Raw genomic sequence first — 20,286 nt, 5'->3', positions numbered from 1 at the left:
TATAAATAATGATTTTTAAAGGATCACCTTTGCCATCACAGGAGTAAATTACATTTTAAAATATATTCAGATAGAAAACTTTAAAACAATTTAAATGGTAATATTTCAAATATATTACTATTTTTACTGTATGTTTGATCAAATGAATGCAGCTGGTGAGCAAAAGATACTTCTTTCACAAATAGTAATTATTCCAAACTTTTGTCTGCCAGTGTATACACCACCAACTGCTTTCCACATGTAAAAGTCACTTTAATAGAGTGGAGGATGAATCTGGGATTTTACATGTGTGATTTTAATGCATATCAACATGTGATATGGACAGCACAATGTAAGCTAAAGTTTAGCAATATAATCCCTTTGGAACCGCTTTTTCTGTCCCATCTGTCATCAGTGAGCATCCAGTCATATCTGGCAAAAGTATTAAATCTAATCCCAGCGAGCTCCACAATTATCTCCCGTATTGTACTGTTGAGGTCCGGCTTGACAGGACTGAATCACGGCCTCTGTGACTGACAAGGTGTGTGAGTCATGACACGAGTCTGTAGACACAATGTCATTGTGTGAAATGCATAATGACACACCAAATTGCTAAAACGGTAAATGTTAGAGGATGAGTTATAGTGCTAAACAGATGTTCCAGATGTCATCCGGAGCTGCAGGTCTATAAGTAGAAGCCGTACGTGACAGCACTGCCTTTTTCTGTATTTGGCTTTCAGGTGAGCTCTACTTTTCTGTGGGAAAAAATACTGTAACATGAATATGAACAGACACCATCATGGTAAAGATATAACAGTTTTGCCTCCAAATTCAGAAAATTCTGTTTTGAGGGACTGGAAGAATGCACCATTAAAAACAGAAAACAACCCAATTTAAACAATCCTCGGGCCTTTAAACTGTAACCTTGTCTTAGAAATACTACCAAAACCTCTTGGATTCTGGTTCAGTACTCTCTATCCTGTCAGCTCCTCGGCTGATAGCGTAATCGCACATAAGGTACGCCATATGCGACGCGCCGTTACCCAGAAGGGACTACACTTCCTGTTATTTTTAGCTCCACTGTGCTATTTTTAATAGCCAGCGCCGCTCACGTCTCCTCCTTTCCACTAATGGCCGATAAAAATACCCTGTTGTTATTTGCCGTTAGGTCTGACAAGTCATTACGGAGCATTTTTCTGCTGCTGTTGAATGAAGGACCTTGAGAACGAGAGGACGTCCACAGGGATTGGTGTGTCCAGAAAAGAGACACGCAGCACGACACAGGAGTAAGTCGACAAGTTCTCTGAAGCAGTACGAACATATTTCCTCTTTTATTTACATTCCTTTTTCAAATGTTAACATTTTTCGCTATAACTCTCATCAAGTTGGCATTTTCTCTTTTCTCATTAAAATAAACTTGGCACAAGTAAAACATATGTAGACAAAAGTTTTATTTACACCATACAACATTTTTGATTTTTAAATATTTTATACAGGGCTGCAGATGAGAGAGCTTTACTGAGCTTCCAGGCAGATTCTGCAGTATTAAAGTTTTGAAATATATTATTCATAAAAAAGTGAGTATTACCTTTATTGCATTTAAAGCAATGAAGAATGTAGCTTGACAAACATTCATTTTTAAATGACAGAAAAAAATCCTCTTTGCCTCTGAATAGTTTTGTCTTTTCATATTATAAAGTAAAAAGTGTAGTAATGGCCAAACGGACTTGTTATAAACTTTTTAAAAACCTGCGCAAGTATATACATTGTTGTTCCCGGGCTCGTCTGCCCCCGAACAAAAAACCGAACCCAGCCGCCGCTCGTGGGTGGACGCCATGTCACGTGTCGTTTTCTTGTTGAGGTCTCGTCTGGAAAGATAACGCTTTTGGAACCGATTATTTTCCAACTGGTTACTTTTGAAACACATGATGTTCGATATTGTACATGTCTGCCCCCCACTAAATACACGAGTGAGAATACAAAAAAAAAGATAACACAGATGTTTTTTGTCTTTTTCTAACGTCTTTTTATCCGTCCGTCCTTCCTTGTTTTAAAATCTTATTGGCACATATTGTCCCTGCTAGACTCCTAGAATCCAGATATGTCTTTCCAAGGCTGCATGAGAAGTCTTCCGCGTTTTTGTTCAGTGCAAAATATGTCCACCTTCATCCGCGTCCCCGCTAACGCTTCATTATTCCTCAGACTTCTGTCTGAAAGTCTCCCTCCTGGACGTCCAAAGGGAGGTTGACACACTTTTCCCACTCAGCGTTAGTCATCTCCAGAGAGTTCTTTGTGTCTGATTCTAGTACATTCATTGTGGCGTAGTTCTGATATTCACTTGCCGGGTTGAAGCTCTCCCAGGGGTTCTTGTTTGGCATTGCCTTGTCCTACGGAAAAGGACGAGAAGCCGCCGTGTTAGAAATATCGCATTTCTGCAGTATTCTCAATATGGTTTCTCGTTACAGTGCCTTGTTTTGTGACACTGTCAGACATTGGAAGGTGCACACTGGACATGAATCATCAAGCTTTAATTCATGTTCTCTCACAGCGGCCCTAAAAATATTTGGACACTGTATGAAAGTCACCCCATTAAATAAAAAATACGAAACCAAATGATGGCCTTTCTTGAAAATATATGTCATGTCACTTGGCTTGATATTTTGTTAATTAACACAATGACATTCATACATCTGCGTCCCAAAAAAATGTTTTTGGGGCTGCTGCACATACACATCCAGTGCTCAATAATCAAAGTCGTTGACCTAACAGCATGTTTGGAGTGTTTCCAGATTCAGGAACATCTCAGATTTTTCAAGGGAATAAAAACACAGAATCATTTCTTCCAGTGGTTACCAAGCAACAGGCAGTGAATGGCAAAGTTCTGCAGTCTGATTGAACGTGGGTAAAAGGAAGTAACGTGGCCAAAGGGACACAACGCCAGCTGCTACGACTACATGAATATACACCTGACACGAACATGCATTTCTAACACGGTACAATACGGTACAATTTGACTTTAACTTTAGCTAATGCATTAGGATTCTTGAATTAAGAATCCACCCATTTCATAGTTTAGGTTAATTTATTAATATACTATTGGCAATTCATGTTCTTTCATGATACATCAATGCTAATTCATATGACTTGAAATGAAGAAATTAGCATTACCCTAGATTAATAAATGCAGTAGCGCACCATTTCATTGTTAGTTCATGAATGCATTAGTTAATGTTAAAATATAGTGCCTCATTGTAAAGTGTTAGCCATGCATTTCGTATCCGGATCGTATCTGGCCACTTGCATCTGATTGCACTTAGCTGCACGATACGTAAATGCCACTTTTAGAGGCTGCACTGAACAGAAATTTCCTTCATTTACATTGATGGATAAATCGAAATGCTCTCCGTTATATTGACCCCTTAAAAAGGCATTCAGTCGATTTCCTACTTAGAAACATTATTAATGCTAATGGGGATTACAAGGGAATAAAAAGGAAGAAAATAACGTTTTAAAGTGCCTTGTGAATCTACATTGGATTAACAGTCTAAAGTGGAATAAATCATTAAATCAGGTGACCAGATCGCAAGACCACATTAACATTTAGCACCAGCATCGAACAGAATCAAAATGTACTGTATTTTCATTTGATCCAATCACAATGCGTCTTGAATGCACTAGCTTTCATCGAGGTCGAGAGGGTTTCAACTGTGATCCAATCACTGAAAATGCATGCTACTGTAATAGCAGGAGATGATTGTAGGCCACTATACCGAGGCTGAGCTAATTAAAAAACATGTCTAAAAACCTGTTAATTGGCGATCAGAGTGAACCTCACAGTGCCAGTCAGCTGGACGCCAAACGACACTGAACGTTCCTCTGCTGCATGGTGCTGGATGATGAAATGTGATTGTGTTGCAATTGGCCTGCTCCAATCAAACAATCCCACCGGCCTTACAATTACAGATAATTGGTGCATCGTACTGCGGAAAGCACAGAGAAGCTCTCCAATATCTGAAGCAAATCAAGTGTTTTTTTGTCCCGTGCATTCACCAAGCAGCGATTAGCCAATAGAAAAGGAAATAATAAGCATGTTAGCAGCTCATGGCCTTGTGTTTGAATGAGTGCATGAGCATGGATAACAATGATGGCTCAGTCGCTCTTCCTCTTCTCCTCTTCCTCTCCACCCCCCCCCCCCACCACCACCCTCCACGGAGCAGGCGGATGTGTTATTTTTCCACTTGAATACACTGGGTGGATAACTATTAATTCCTTCAGTCACTCACTTCCTGTGCACAAGACTGGGGCGCCACCAGAAGACACAGCTAAACATAGACAACGCGGCACCCCCCGGTACTCTGTAATGAGACACACTGAACCCCGTTTCCTGTTACTCACCATGCCGCCCATATTTGGTATGTCTCGAAATCGGTCCAGGGTTTGAAATTTCTGATTGAGTTCCTGGAACAGCTCCATATGCCTTTTCCTGGTGTGCATGACTTTCTGTAATGGCAAGGGTGGGAGGGGAGGGGAGGGGAGGGAAGGGGGGTAGGGGGATGGGATTTGGAGTTCAGTCAAGCTGAGAACCAGAACTTTGCAACAGGACAAAACCTGGCTACTTTCAAAGAATTTATCACTGTGTAAAAACGCCGTGCTCACCCTGCAAATTTGGCTGAATGCTATGACAAGGTTATGACAAACGGCACTGGCATATATGAAGGGTCAGTGGTAGCACTTGACATTCAATTTCATTTTTTGGTAAAGGGCTGAAACGCTCTGGGGGATTCTGCAAGTGACCTTAAAAATGTGAAAATATACAGGCTATTTTTTGATTTTCAGCTTGAAGTCAGGGGATGTAAAAGGATAAAATGGGAATATGTGGTGGCTGACAGCATTGCTTTTACGCTAAACCACACAACGCTTCATAAATCGCAGTTGTGTCAGGACATGCTACTCCAATAAGCTTAAGTGCTACACAAAGTAGTTGTAAATTAAAGGGGCGAAACACAAATGCAACAAATGGCCCTTCGCTTGGTGTAACAAAGGCCTGACGCATGCACTTCGCCAAGCAAAGGCTTCACTCACCTCAAAGTCTAGATCCTGGTACCTCGACTTTCGTCTCTGTTGAACCAAGACAGAAAGATAAAAAATAGTGTAGTTAGATATTACAAAACCGAGAAATAATCTGCTGAAATCTGGTCCCATTTCTAAAACATATATAAGCAAGTATGTTTCTTGCGCATCAGAGCTAGACTTGTATGCCTTGAAGCTTTTGGCAGAAAATGGATCAGGTTCAAACGTATTTTCCCCTCAAGGCAGCTGGTCGATACCAATGCTTTTCAAAATTTCAGTAATGATGAGAGGTTGAAATGTCTTACAATGCCTCTGCAATGATCTTAAAGGCCAGTCTACAAGTAGTACGCAAACGCAGGCACAAATGCTTGGTCTTGCTGGACGTATTTAACACAAAAGATACTGTCAAGAAAGCTGGGGTCTGAACATCAAACAACAAAGAAAAACATTTTTCGAAACATCTTGTTTTGCGTTCTTCAAAACAAAGTCAGTCAAACAGATTTGGAACGACATGAGAGGGAGTAATTTTTGTAGTGAACTATCCTTTTAAAGTTGGCATGAAATAAACGTTTCTAAATGCACGTTACTGATCTTATTGGAAAATCATCCATGCATTTTTGCTTTTTTTTTGATACTGTAATTTTTAAACAAATTGTCAAAAAACAGAAACTAGTCAGGTGATGCAAGCCAGACTTCTTCAATCATTTAGTCTACTTAAATCCCACCTACAATCGATCACAAGCTTGCATTCAGATCTGCCTCCATCCAGTCAACAACCTATGGATAGAACCATCTATTGGTTGTTGAAGATGCATGTCAAAATATAAAAGAAAACAATATGTTCTTACTTTCAATTCTTTGCAGATTGAACATCAACATTTTTAGGTTAAATGTTTTTTTTTTTTTTGCCAGTTATTTTTGGCTTAATTTGGGGGATTAAGACATTAGGGCATTAGACATTAAGATTTTCTAACTGACAGTATAGAAAACCCACTATAATGCACTTATGGCAACACTAAAAATGCATTGCGACACATTTCGGTGCGCATCTAGTAAAATCACACTCATGGAGCTAGAAGCATCTGTGTTAATGCACTTGTCTAGAGTTTACTTCCGTCTGTCTAGACTCAAAGTCGCACCTCTAAAGAGCTCATCGATATAGTTGAACCGGTTTCACTTCGAGACAGTCCTCCGCTCTCCTCCATTTCTGCCAGGAAGTTCTTCACAGCCGTGCGTGGCTCGAAGGGCAAATTCTGCATGTGTTCGGCCTGGACGGGGTACTGCTGTTCCATTCCCATGTGCTCCATCCCCGAGGGCCCGAGGTTAAACTCTGCGCCCATCTTGTAATGCATCAACCTGTCGTGCGACAGAGAGTCCATGGTCATGCTCATCTTGCTGTCCTCCTTCAGCAGGGTGGGAACGCTGCTGGACCCGGCCCCCGACACCACCGCTGCGGAACCGCGAGGCAGGACGATGTAGTCCGTTTCCATCTGCCCCGGCTGGGGGTGGCCGCTCAGGTCGTGGACGCTCAGCTCCTGCTCGCTCTGTCTGGTGGTGTCATCTGTACACAGGTATACGGTCCTCCGCATGTCTGCCGTGCTGTCCAAACACTGCTCTCCCAGATCGCCCATGCCCATGGACATGTGAAGTCCAGAGGGCTGCTGGATGATCACTTTAGACATGATGTTGCCAGGCAATGTGGAGTAATTGAGCCCCTCGGGACCTTTCTCTTCCTCATCATCATTGAGAGAGATGCGGGAAAGGGTGCCGGTGATGGTGGCCGCTCGGCAGGAGCCCATGTCTTTGTGGAGGGCTGCAGGTAGGAAGGAAAATCATTAGTCAAAGTGTGTGATCCAAGAATGTAGGCTATGCTTTAAATGTGGATTTAGAACTGAAAAGAACAGATTTAAAAGCAACAAGCAATGTAGCCAATCAGAACATTGAGCAACTTAACCATCAGAAGTTAAACATTTCATAACAGACCGGTGTTAATACTAATTTATGCAACAATAACGGCCCTAGTGAAAGATTATGTTGACCCTACACCCCCAAAACTAGTGATTTTAACCTAGAAAAAGCTACAATTCTAGCGGCAAATATCTCTAAAGCAACACTCAAGCAGATTAAAAAAAAATTAAAATAGAAGCATGTGTCAGATGGGCCAACTTGGTTAATCAGAAAGAACATAATTCACTTTAATTCAGTCATATTTTAAGAAAAATCTAATTAGGGCCTCTAGTATAAATGAGTTTTGTTCTACAACCAACTTTTTAGGTTTTGTTAAAAATGAAGTATTGAAGATCAACAGGTTAACTATCAAGTCTTCTCTGGTTGAGCAGTTCATCACAGAGATGCTGTTGTTTTGATCTAGTCTGAATATGTCACTTCCTTGGTTTGTTAAAAATGATGGTTTGAAGATGAACAGGTTAACTGTCGAGACTTATTTGGTTGACCAGTTCATCACAGAGACGCTGTCCGAACAACTTGGTTGTAATAGTCTATCAGCACTAACCCTCTAAGCAAATCTTTTCATCAAAGACTATCTATACACAAGCCTTACAATATTTTCTGTTATAGAAACATGTCCATATTTAGACTGGATTGATTCTGTACACCTGAAAGAGCCTCACACATCTCTAGATGCAATGACAGAAGATGTATCAGCACTGTGAGAACAGCCTGTCCTCTGCATCTCCACAAATCCATAAGGGAATTGCTGCCACTGTTCATAACACAACAACAAGGAGACCAGAGGACAACAACGGCTGGTTAAAAATCCTCCAGCTCTGATGGTAGTCCAAACTAATGCATCACACAACATGGCGTCTGAAGAGCGCAGCAGAATACTGATAGAAGAACACAGAAAGTGCTTCAGGCTCAAGACAAGGACTCTCAGGGTGAATCTCATGAAATCTGTCATGAAACCTGGTCATGTTACACCCCAAATTCAAATAAACATATATATGAATAATATACATATAAGAAATTCTTTACATTTGTTGTTTAGGACCATTACATTTGTTGTAATTAAGAACATCTGCCTCCCAACTCTCATTTTTATAATGCAAAGTAGTAAACAAATAAACAAATAAATAAATAAATATAAATTTATATGTAAATGTATTGAATTGTCTTTGTTTTTTTTGTTTTTTGCATAAAACGTAATACAATACAGTATAAAAATATTTTTTTAAGAAATCCTATTATGGATAATCAGATTTTACAATTAAAAAAAAGTGTTAAATTGTCCTAAAATAATGAATTAAACAGTTATTTTTTTGTTAATTTGATTTTGGGATCAAATATAACCTGATTTTCCTGAGTCTCACTTTTCTGCTTTTTGGAAGTTGAAGTAAACCTTGGATTAAAGTTTTATTATGCCATCCTAATGAAGGACACACAATGTGACAGAATATCACCTTCTGAGCTGATTTTAATCCAGTTTTAATGAAGAACACTAGAGTCACGGCACTGTTATATTACACTCATTTTCAAAACAAACACAAAAGGTTTAGCAAATTGTGTTACTTGCTGCATTTCAGGGTTACAGCATAGGCTAATTATCTGATTTACTATGCCCTTGTTAGTCGGCTAGTTTTTACAGACTTTAAGTAACATGTGCCATAAGTGAAGATACAAACAAACAAACAAACAAACAAACAAACAAACATTCAAACAACTGTCATGACATCTCATTATGCAGTTAAAGTAATTTAGCAGCTCATATCGATGTCTAAATGAGCTCTGGCTGCGGTAAGTGGCAAAATTTGATCAGTTGCTATGTGGCGTCACACTGTGTAGCCCCACCCACAGTGAAATCTCATTGGTCTACATCCCACACATAACCGGCTAATAGATTGTGTTGCATCATGCAACATTTTCACCTTCAGACAGACAAACAAATGCAGTCAGTGCTTTCAGGAAATGTGAGAAGAGTCACCATGCTGTCTAGGGGCATAGCGATGCTACATACAAACTGAAAAATGGCTGTAATGAAGACTTCACGCTGCTCTGAACTTTGTTGGCTGAATGTCAGAAGAATCACATTTTTAAAACAACAACTTTTCAGTATAACAATAAAACAATTCTGTCTCGACTTTGAAACAAAAATCTTGTTTTGAGCCAATTTCAAGGGACTAAAAAGCTTCACTGTTCTTCACCAACCATTTACTTTGGGGAGACAATTAAAAAAACTCATGGATTCAGGTTTATTCCATATGGCAGCTAGATAAAGGGAAACGAAAGATAAAAGAGAAATAATAATTATGACTATTTCTGATTCAACATGTACCATATCAATATATGGATGGCTTCTAAAACATAAACCTTTTTTTGTACTTCAGAGACACACGTTTTACTTCTTGAATATTTAAAGACTGGTCCGAACTGAAATTGCCAGTTAAGTGTGCTTAATAAATTTAACAGCATTAAATACATTTTAATTAGGTTGATATATTATTAATACAATGAGAGTAATATATAAAGTCTATGAATTTAATAATCTGTGAACCTAAAAAGAGGGGATTCAACAATGATATTGTACATATTAGTATCTATCCTACTATCCCGCTGGATGATTAGCCTGGTGCCACTGGGACTCTGTGATTCTAATGTGCAACCCGAATGTTTATTCTCTTGGGCCGCTTTGGCCCAGGAGAGGAGAAGTAATTAGGAAACACATTAATAGTGCACCATCTGTTTCTTACCTGATCGACATGCGATGTCCACGTCTTTCTCAAAATCTGTCTGTGGAAAAAGAAGAAAAGAAAAGCAGACAAAGTGAAATTTAGACAGAACTAAAACAAAAGCTGAAGTTTTATTTGAACTTTGACAGTTGCAGACATACAAAAAAAAAAAAAAAAAGCATAGTCTAATTGACTAAGAATACATCAATTATATAATACAGTCTAACATGTCTATGCCGTCATGGGATTCTTCTCAAATGGTATGCTTTTGCTGGCTTGTGTCTGCAGTCTAACCACGTCCCACAGAGAAAAGAGTCATCTGTTGAAACCGCTTATAAATAGAATCGGATTATTCAGGTATGACAATAGAGGAGCCATCAACAGCAGCGAATCAAAGACAGCCTGCACATTGGAGGCCTCATTATAGTGAAATGCTTCTAGTAAAGAAACTTTAAATCAAAACACAAATGAGAACTGTGATCATTATGTGCCAGTGGTTCTGCGTGGGTCACACATCTCCGGAACCATTTTAACAGCAATTACTCCCTCAAGCCAGTGAAGGATGAGAGAGATCGGTGTGAAATACAACAAATGTGTCCCATCTGAGAAATGCGAAGGCCAGAGGAAAACCAAAGGACACGGATAAAAGATTCGCTGGTATTAATTAAGCAAAGACAGATCTCCATATCCTGTCATAACTGTATAAGCAATAACAGACTCGTACTAAAGAAAAGCATTCCATTACATCAATAGGACTGTGAGAGTTCACAGCGCATGCTTCTGATAGCACAGATGCCAGATGCAAATGATTTCTCAGCTAATTTATAAGAAGAGAATATTCCAGCTGAGTTTGTGACTGTACAGTGTAAGAATACTGAAGTCCCAGGAGGCGAGTGTCTTACCATGATCTGTGCATGCCCGTTGGGAAATGTACCAGTCGAGTCTGCACTGATGGGGTCTTGACAATTTCTCAGGCGACATCTGAAGGCATCTTGAACCTGTGAACCATCATTTTAGTCACTCAGCACTAACATATGCTATTGCAAAAAACACTTCAGTAGAGCACATTGCTTCAGAATTTGAAAGTTTGGAGTCAGACTCGGGTTTTTTGATAAAAAATGCAGTAAAAACAGGAATATTTTGTAGAATTTAAAATGACTGTTTTGTATTTTAATATATTTTTTAAGTTATTTTTGTGATGGCAATACTGAATTTTCAGCATCATTACTCCAGTCTTCAGTGTCAGAATGACTTCTGATTTTAAGCAACAATTCTGATTGCTGTCAATGTTGAAATCAGTTATTTTGCTTAATATTTTTGTGAAAACTGTGCATATATATATATATATTTTATTTTTTGTTGTTGTTTTTTTGTTTGAGGAGAACAGCATTTATTTCAATTAGAAATATTTTTTAACATTATAAATGTCTTCACTGTCACTTTTGATCAATTTAATGCATCTTTGTTGAATAAAGTATTCAATAAACTTCTTTCCAAAAACAGTGTGTAAAAATGAATAAGCCTGCCAAATAAACAAATGTAGCAACAAATGCCTTTTATCCTTGTTTTTTACGCACATTGAAATTGCCAGATTGTTTCCTGTAGGGGGTAAAAGAAGGACATCCGATGATTTAAAGGCAACATTCGCAACCCACTTCTGTGAAGCAAGATGTCAAACTAGGAAAAAACATGTAGGGATTTGATTTTATTCATCAGGATTTAATTGGTCTTGGAAAGTGGCTGTTGCGTACCAGAATGGGTACCAGTGGTGATCTCTAAATGACAGATTAAAAAAATAAGAGGGCTTGCTGATGTCAGTCCAATAGGAAAGTTATTTTAGAGGAAGAGGGATCTTCAGAGATCAAGAGGAATTCATTTGGGGATCAGTCAGGCAGATTTTAAGGGTGAGTTTGGCTCGTTCTGCTCTTCTGAAAGTGGTTCTCTTTAAATGTATAGTTAAAAATACCTTCTTTTGTGTTTCATTTCATTTGGAACAGCATGATGGTAAGGAAGTGATGACAGAATATTCATATTTATCCCTTTAAGTAAAACTGGACAAGGAGTAAAATAAACTGGGCCTCTGAAGAAATTAAAGACAGTCTGCTGAAATGCTGAAAGAAAAGAGAAGACAAGTAAGGGATTATAATGGTTCCAGCCCTACCTCTCTTCTGAGGATACAGTGGACCATGACTATGACAAAGCCTTGCAGGGAGTCAAAGACCGCGAAGAGGATCTGGAATAATATTGAGCGTTTGTCCGTCATGGCCAGCACCGCAGACATCCAGGTGAGAGCTAATAGAGGAAGGACAACACAGGAACTCCACAGGGAGGCCCTGAGACAGAAAGAGAGAGATGGTGGACTGAGCAACAAAAGAGATGGATTTTTGTTCTTGGTCCCAAAAGTATTTTTACCCGTTCATTTTCTCCATAGGCATATAAAAAAAAAAAAAACACACTTTAATGAAAAGCTCTAAGCCTTGAACAAACCAACTAGCTCTGAGTCATAACATTACAGTCTTTGATTTGAATAACAAGAAAGTAAATGAAAATCTGCAAAAGACAATTAAATTAGCTTATGAGGGAATGAATTACTCATTCCATAAATCATTATGAATGACTCTTAACTAGTCATTGACAACAAGAATAAAAAACAATATGGGTGTTTGTTTATTGTTGTTATTATTATTACTACTATTACATACAATTGTAAACAATTAAATAAACAAAACATTCTAATATATTAGTTATTGACTACAGGTATAAAATATTTGCAGATTACTACTATATTTTTGCAATAATACAATTTATAAAATAATCAAAAAGTCTTTGACTACAAGTATAAAATACAATGTTTATTATTATTCTGAGATTGTTATTTCAACAATAATAATAAAATCAACAATCAACCAAAAATCTATCATTGACTACAGGTATCAAATATAATGTTTATTATTTATATTATTACATTTTATTGCAAATTTTATAATTAAGATGTTTATTATTATTACTACTACTAAAGGTATAAAATATGTTTATTATTAATATTATATTTTACTGCAGTTACAATAATCAAAATGTTTTTTGTTATTAATACTACTACTACATTTTAGCAATAGTAAAATATATAAATAATCAAATACTGAAAATGTTTATTATTATTATTATTATTATTATATATATTTTTGCAATAATAATAATAATAATAATAATAATAATAATAATAATAATATTTAAACATACTATGTGAATATTTAGATGCTAGTTTGAGGGAGGCTACGATGTTTCTGTGTTAAAAAATAAATAACTTGCTTAACTTCAGATCTCATCTTAGGTCTGTCAAGAAAGGTTTTTTATGCTATTGTAAAATATCACTTTCTCTATGGAGAAAATGATGGGGATTTGTAAATGACAGAAGTCTACTGTTGAGCTCTGTAAAACACATACGATGAAGAGGAGATAGATGTAATTTGTTTGCCAGTTTCATTCCAGATGAAAGCATGCACATGCCCAAATTGTCCTAAATTGCCATCAGCACATAAATGAGTCCAGGAGCACACAACAACCAATGCATTGTTCCAATAGAGTGTGTCGACATATCACAGACAAAGAACAAGAGCCAGCTGTTCATTTAACACCTCCACAAATCTCCTTCCCCGAGGCAAGGGGAAGGACACACAAGCATAAAGTCACACGCACACTCTTGCATGCAGCTTAATCAGCATAATCGATTTGCTGAGGCATCGGTGGACACTTACATGGCGTTGCTGGCCGTTGTTGCTGATAAAGCAGTAGTTGAGACGACGCCACATTTGGCACATTTTAAAGTTAATCCTGTATGGGGCTCGCTCATCTGCCTGCAGAACAGCCAAATAACCAGACAACACAAAGGGAATGTATTTACATGGTGGTCTGATTGTACCAAAGCAGAGGTGGTGGATGTTTCTCTGGGAGATACGGCCCTTTGTGGACTTCATCAAAGATGAAGTGTGTAATTTCTGCACCTTTAGTAGCACCAGAATTGTAATCTGTTTGTTTGAGCAGCCGGATTGGGCTGGAAATATCTCTATTGGCTCAACTAACGGTGCAAATTTGAGGCAAGGCAACCTGTTACTGCAGTTTTGTCATACTCAGATGACAGTTTAGCTCTGTTCCCAAACCTAATGAGGTCCACAGCCTACTGTCAACATAGGCAACAAGTTTTTAAAGCAGTTTAGTGTGAATCTCACAGTTGACTCCAATACAGTTTGGTGTTAGGATGATGCTAGGAAAACAACAAAATACTCTAATAAGTATAAAACATATGTAGCACACAAATATTGGGCAAAGGAGAAGTTTTATTAGGTTATGGTGAACAGGTTTTTATTAGCAAAACATCTTGAATTTGTGTGTGAAGTAATACACTACAGTTCAAAAATGTGGGATGGGTAAGGTTTTTAAATGTTTTTCAAAGAAGTCTCATGCTCACCAAGGCTGAATTTATTTGATCAAAAAAAGGAAAACAGCAATACTGTGAAATATTATTCACTGTAATATATTAGAAATATATACCAATGTTTTTTATTTAATATATTGTAAAATGTAATTTATTATTGGAATGGGAAATTAGAATTTTCAGTGGCTCAAGAAACTTATTGCAGTTGAAAACAGTTGTGCGGGTTAATGTTTTTGCGGAAACAGATTATTATTTTTTTTTCAGGATTCTTTGATGAACAGAAAGCAAAACAGAACAGTATTTATTTGAAACAGAAATCTTTTTGCAAAATTGTAAATGTATTTACTGTCACTTTTGATACATTTAATGCATCCTTGCTGAATTAAAGTATTGAAAACAGTACTCATTTAAAAAAAAAATAAATAAATAAATTATATATATAAAATCCCAAACTTTTGAATGGTAGTGTAGGTTTCTTCTTTTCGTTACGTAATTTCTTCACCTTAGCTATCTTTCTAACTGACAGGATGACAGAAATCAGCAAAAAGTTACTGCAAGCTGTCCAAACTGTCAACAAGACACATTACTATCTGGTTTGATAAAACACATTTTAGAATGAAAGTATCAGCCAACTAACTTCTAATTTCTAACAGGTTTTCTTCTTGACAACAAATGACACCAGAGGCAGTAGATAGCAGAACTAGTAGAACATATTTACATTTTTAGTAAATTGTTGGGACACAAAAGCATCTTGTGAAACCAAGATATAGATTTCAGAACAGAACTTGAGTTTCAAATTTTTTCATATACACGTGTTTGTGTGATGTAGCTAACTGGCACTTACCCTGCTCTGTGTTTTAGTTTCTTATCCAGGATCCCATCTCTCGAAACCAGTTTATTAAACACTAGAATACCAATCACCATGTTAACCTGTAACCACACACAGACACACACACACACACACACACACACACACACACACACACACACACACACACACACACACACACAGTAACAGTCAGGGCCTGATCTCATCAAACTGCAGTAAATTAACAATACAGCTCAAGCACTGTCCACAGTAACGACTAAAAGTAAAAGCTTCTTTGAACATACAAAAAATGAAAGAGAATTTTACAACTACCTTCAAGCTAGACTTTAAAAATGCAGCCATATAGATCTAAATGTACTGTTTTGTATTGTGTAGATGCATGGCAGTGTGAATCTTAATTCAGTCTAGAGACAAACTGCTTAATGATGCATATAACTGACGGGGGTCACAATCTTCAAACCGTACCACGATGGAGTGAGGCAATTTTCTATTTCAATGTTGGCACGGCAGACTAGTCCAGTAAATGACATAAAACATTATAAAGGCACTGGTGTGTGCAGTTAAGACTGGTAAATAAACAAAGTGTAAAATTACCAGCACAACTGCAGCAGCAGGTCCCACAAATGCATAGAGAAGACCACCTTCCAGAGATAGCCAACAGCTGCAAACACAAAAAACCCAAATATCAGCAAATCTTGCATTAAATTTAACATCCGGCATCAACTTAATGGGGCATGGCAGTACACAGTCGTATCGTCCTTGAGTGTCTGGGGATCTGGAGCCATATGCCATGTTCTACATGAGAGACTTTTAGTATGGAACAAGAACTCTAAAGAGATCTTAAAACACTGTTTATATCAAGGTATCCTCAGGAGAACTAGGTGGGACTGTTGCAATATCTAGGCTCTGACTCATAACTTCACGCTACTGTTTTAATTGAAAAGATCTTCATGTGGGGTCTCTTAAGTTTTCTGGGTAAACATGAGGAACAAAGAAGAAAAAATAGGTTGTCTTACTACTGAGGTGTCCCGTATCCTTTCGCTTTTGTGAATCCCATTGAGATAGCGACCACCAGAGCAGGTAATCCTTCAAAAGAGATACAGGAATGATTAAAGGCCACATACTGGGTAATCCTTCAGGGCTGGAGACTTTCACAGCACATGCAGAGTGGCATCAACAGTAGGTTAAGTATGAGAAGAAACTAATGCAAGTGGTGCTTATCCATGCAAAACCAGCCACAGCAGTGCTAAAGATATATATATATATTATTATTTTTTTTTTAACTTCTAAGATATACATTTTAAACTTTTTATTTAATTTTATAACTTATTTTTGTTATTTTAAAAATGTAACATTTATTTTTAAAAAATATAAAAAAGCTACAAGTGAATACAGCCATCACAATATTATAACTGTACAGTATGAAATGTATGTATTTTTGTTATTTGCTAAAGATTAAATTTAACAGTGTTGTTGTAATTAGTGTTGATTTGTTTTACATATATGTTTTATTGATAACCCTAAATTTGAGCAACAGTATTTGCTGCTTGCATTAACAAACACCACTGCAGGTTTTCAAGAAATTATATGACTTCTAAATTGTGTGTGACGTGAGAACAGGTAAACAATCTAATAAGAATCCCTGAAGTTTTACACTGAACCCAGCATGTAAAATGCAATTAGCACAACTGCTTTTGAACAGAGAGGCTGAAACAATCAACCAGGTCTTGAGCTAAAGTATAATATCATATCTGCTATCTTTCTAATCCTCTCTCTCTATTTCTCCGTCTCTCATCTTTGCTAGTCTCGAGCAGGACTGCCATTATGAAAGGGCTCTTTCTGCTCCTGCCACTGTCCTGTGATCTGAATATTAACACCATCCCTCTCTCACTGGTGGCTCAATTTATTGATGCAATCAGCTTGTCTGAAGAACCAGTGAGGGCTCTTGCGGGCCCCCCTCCCGTGCTGAGTCTAAACGAAACTCCGCCCCTAGCCACCAAGCAGTTTCATCCTTGACCAATCGGAAAGCACATTGCAGGGCACACTGCACCGCAGTTCCTCCCTCAAAGGTAACATTAGTCTACAGATGGATGAAAAAAGAGTGAGTCTCTGAGAAGGATTAATGAATTTGACCTGGAAACTGTCCATGATGATAAGCTTGTTCCCTCACAGATACAAATTATACCTGTGGATTTATAGTTCAGCTGAACAAACACAGCATAGTCTGGCAGATAGCGAGATCGACATGTCTCTTGTGTTCCTATGACCTGAGTAGGGGTCATGCAATTAAGGAGACCAGCTGTTGGTTTTTTGATCCTTAACAGATGTTTTAGATTAGTACTTGTACACTGAGACACCATTTACTTCTAAACAAAAAGAGAAAACAAATGAGAGGTGATGAAATACTATTTTTAATAGACCACCGAATTAACCAAAAAAGATATTACTGCATGGTTGTTTACTATGTAAAGTATCCAGAGTATAAATATTAGAGGTAAAATATGTTTTGAAAGAAGTGTCAGGATTCTTTGATGAAAGAAAGTTTAAAAGAGCAGCAGTTATTTTGAATTTATTTTTGTCAAGTATAAATCGACGGAAAGTATACATTTTATTTTATATCATTTAATTGAATACATTCTATTATATATATATATATATATATATATATATATATATATATATATACACACACATACACACACACACACACATATATACACACACACACACACATTCACATTATACATTTACTTATATATAATTATATACAATTAAATATATGTACAATATTAATCATACACACATACACATTTAAATATATATTTAATTAGAATAGTTCCATTTACTTACTCTAATAATATATATATATATATATATATATATATATATATATATATATATATACACTTAATTGTTATATAATATATACTTAATAGTTACATATACAAAATATTCTTTAAATTAAATATAATTTTTATTTTATTTTATTTTGTAATTTTATATAATTTTTGTGTCATGTCATGCCAGAGGTAGACATTAACAACGGTATAATGATCCGGAAGGTGGCTGCTGGTACCCTTAATTTATTATTTTTGTCTGGTCTACTCACTGCTTGGCAACCGTTGTTATGGCAATGGAGTCACGGACTTATACAAAAGCAGGAGCAACAAGTCAGTTTGATAGCAGACATCACTTGTGAATTCCACTGCCATTAAGCGCCGAGATACTGAACACAAACCACTTATGATCGGCATATAGCCATATAAATCTAAAATGTGAGTCTTGTTTAAAACAACCGCCGTGCACTGATGCTCACAAGAAACATTTCATGGATACCAATAATTGAATTAATCCACCATCAGTGTGTATCAGAATAGCCAAACTAATAAACGGTTCACATATCTGTCTTTGTCTATCTTCTTCTGTCTTGTCTTTTTCCTCTGCACACAGCAAAACACTGCAATGATGGAAAGAGAGAGCCTTGTTTGTTGCTAGGTAACTGGAGGGATGAGTGTTAGCTCTTCTGTAATCAATTTGATGTGTGCGTAAAGTGGTCCTGTATAAGAAACCCCGGGGAGGTATGGAACATACGAGACGATATTCAAAAATTACCCACTCACATCGTCCATATTTGAGAAGTAAATACCAGCTGCATGATGATGATGGATTGAATGAAATAGAGACTGGGAGAAAGAAAGAGGGAGAGATGTAGAGATTGTTGTGGAGATCCAAGCACTTACCCCATCCCAGACAGAGGAAGCGTTTCCGGATGAGCCTGGTCCGAACTTTCCCCGTCACGGCCATATAGGACTGCCAAGCTTCTGTCAAGACCCAGCAGAAGGACGCCAGGAAAAAGAAGTGTAGAAATGCAGTTGTCATCGTGCATATGCCCTGTCCATTTAACAGAGAGAGAGAGAGAGAGAGAGAGAGAAAGAAGAGGAAATTATAAAATACTTCAAGTCAAGTCTAAATTAGGGTTTTTGGACTGTCAACTGAATTTCACATTGACTGAGCCAGAGTTTGAGTGAAAAGTACTCAATTCACTCATTAAAATTAATTAAAGTCACAAGAAAGAAATGTGAAACTCACTGAAACCAGCAAGATTGAAAACAAAATAATGGATCCCTCATTGCATCTACTCCCTTTGATTTTCATACAAGGTGTCATGACAAGTCACAGACAGAGAACATGTTTTGCTCCAGGCTCGTCTAGGCCATCGTTTAGGGCTGGGAGCTTTGATGGTATGTATTGTGTTGTGCAAATGTGCTTGTGTGGGTATGGATTACAAATTTGACTTAATTTAGTTTTAAACATAAAAAGTGTCAGAATCGGAATGCAAATAATTTTTATAGAATACTGAAAATAAATGAAGACGTCTAAACAGACATACTATGGATGAAACCTGCTACTTTTAAATCATAAGTTTGATTTAAGCAATAGGTCTGCATAATATTCACATATGCAGACATGTTGTATTTAGCCCTACAGTTACAGCATGAAATACTATTTAAACCTATAATATTTTACATAACATTTACCTATTTTATCTTACAATTCTGACTTTTTTTCCTCTCACAAATGCAAGTATATTTAGGACTTTATAACTTGATTTAACCCAACAATTGTGAGTTTGACAATTCTAAGGAAAAAAAGCCGGAAGTGTGGGATATAAACTCATGATTCTGATCTGAGGGCAAAAGAAAGAATGACAAGTTAACTTTTCTTATCAGAATTGTGAGATATAATCTCAGAATTGCAACAAAAAAAGTCAGAATTTTGGAAATATAAATTCAAAACTACTTTAATTCTTTCATTCCATGGCTTCCATAGACTGCTACTATAAAACTGTCATTTTCTGCCACCAGATATAGGCTCCGCCCACAAAAAACACAGCTGTTGTTTTGAAACGTTCTATTCATCATAGAACAAGTTTTAGATTCAAGTTTTCTGAAAAAAGTATCACGGTTTTCACAAACATATCTTTATAGATCTATCTATCTATCTATCTATCTATCTATGATATCAACTTATTCATACTGTGTACATGAACATCAATTTATTCATGTGTCATACAACCCACCCCGACCAACATCCCATGCTTCTTATTCCAAATCTAGGAAATCTCACTGCAATTAGAACATATGTGCTCCGGACATTCTCAACACTTTGTCACCAACAGCGATCAGTCAGAGAGATGCCTTCAGCACCAAAACCACAAAACATTACCATCTTTCTCACCAAATGACTATCTTCCTCACTGAATTTGGCAATCAATGTGTTTCATGCAAATC

The 20,286-nt window shown here is 37.1% G+C and overlaps 1 protein-coding gene across 4 annotated transcripts in view; it reads right to left on the bottom strand.

Annotated features, from left to right (window-relative positions):
- Positions 1–1,288: 1,288 nt before the first annotated feature.
- Positions 1,289–20,286, bottom strand: part of adgrb3 (adhesion G protein-coupled receptor B3) — a 154,423-nt gene continuing 135,425 nt past the window's right edge. For 3 of the 4 annotated variants that reach the window (XM_058796225.1, XM_058796227.1, XM_058796228.1), the window contains 12 exons: positions 18,736–18,886; positions 16,012–16,081; positions 15,590–15,656; positions 15,011–15,096; positions 13,490–13,588; positions 11,896–12,067; positions 10,637–10,732; positions 9,756–9,795; positions 6,189–6,862; positions 5,062–5,097; positions 4,375–4,479; positions 1,289–2,366 (listed from right to left, as the gene is read on the bottom strand). In XM_058796225.1, the coding sequence (XP_058652208.1) occupies positions 2,178–2,366; positions 4,375–4,479; positions 5,062–5,097; positions 6,189–6,862; positions 9,756–9,795; positions 10,637–10,732; positions 11,896–12,067; positions 13,490–13,588; positions 15,011–15,096; positions 15,590–15,656; positions 16,012–16,081; positions 18,736–18,886 (1,785 nt within the window). In that variant the 3' untranslated portion in view covers positions 1,289–2,177. The remainder of the gene's footprint in view (positions 2,367–4,374; positions 4,480–5,061; positions 5,098–6,188; positions 6,863–9,755; positions 9,796–10,636; positions 10,733–11,895; positions 12,068–13,489; positions 13,589–15,010; positions 15,097–15,589; positions 15,657–16,011; positions 16,082–18,735; positions 18,887–20,286) is intronic. The other variant, XM_058796226.1, reaches the window with a different exon arrangement.

This window comes from Onychostoma macrolepis, chromosome 13 (genome assembly GCF_012432095.1).
Source record: "Onychostoma macrolepis isolate SWU-2019 chromosome 13, ASM1243209v1, whole genome shotgun sequence".
Taxonomy (NCBI): domain Eukaryota; kingdom Metazoa; phylum Chordata; class Actinopteri; order Cypriniformes; family Cyprinidae; genus Onychostoma; species Onychostoma macrolepis.
This window is presented reverse-complemented; position numbering and strand designations above follow the sequence as displayed.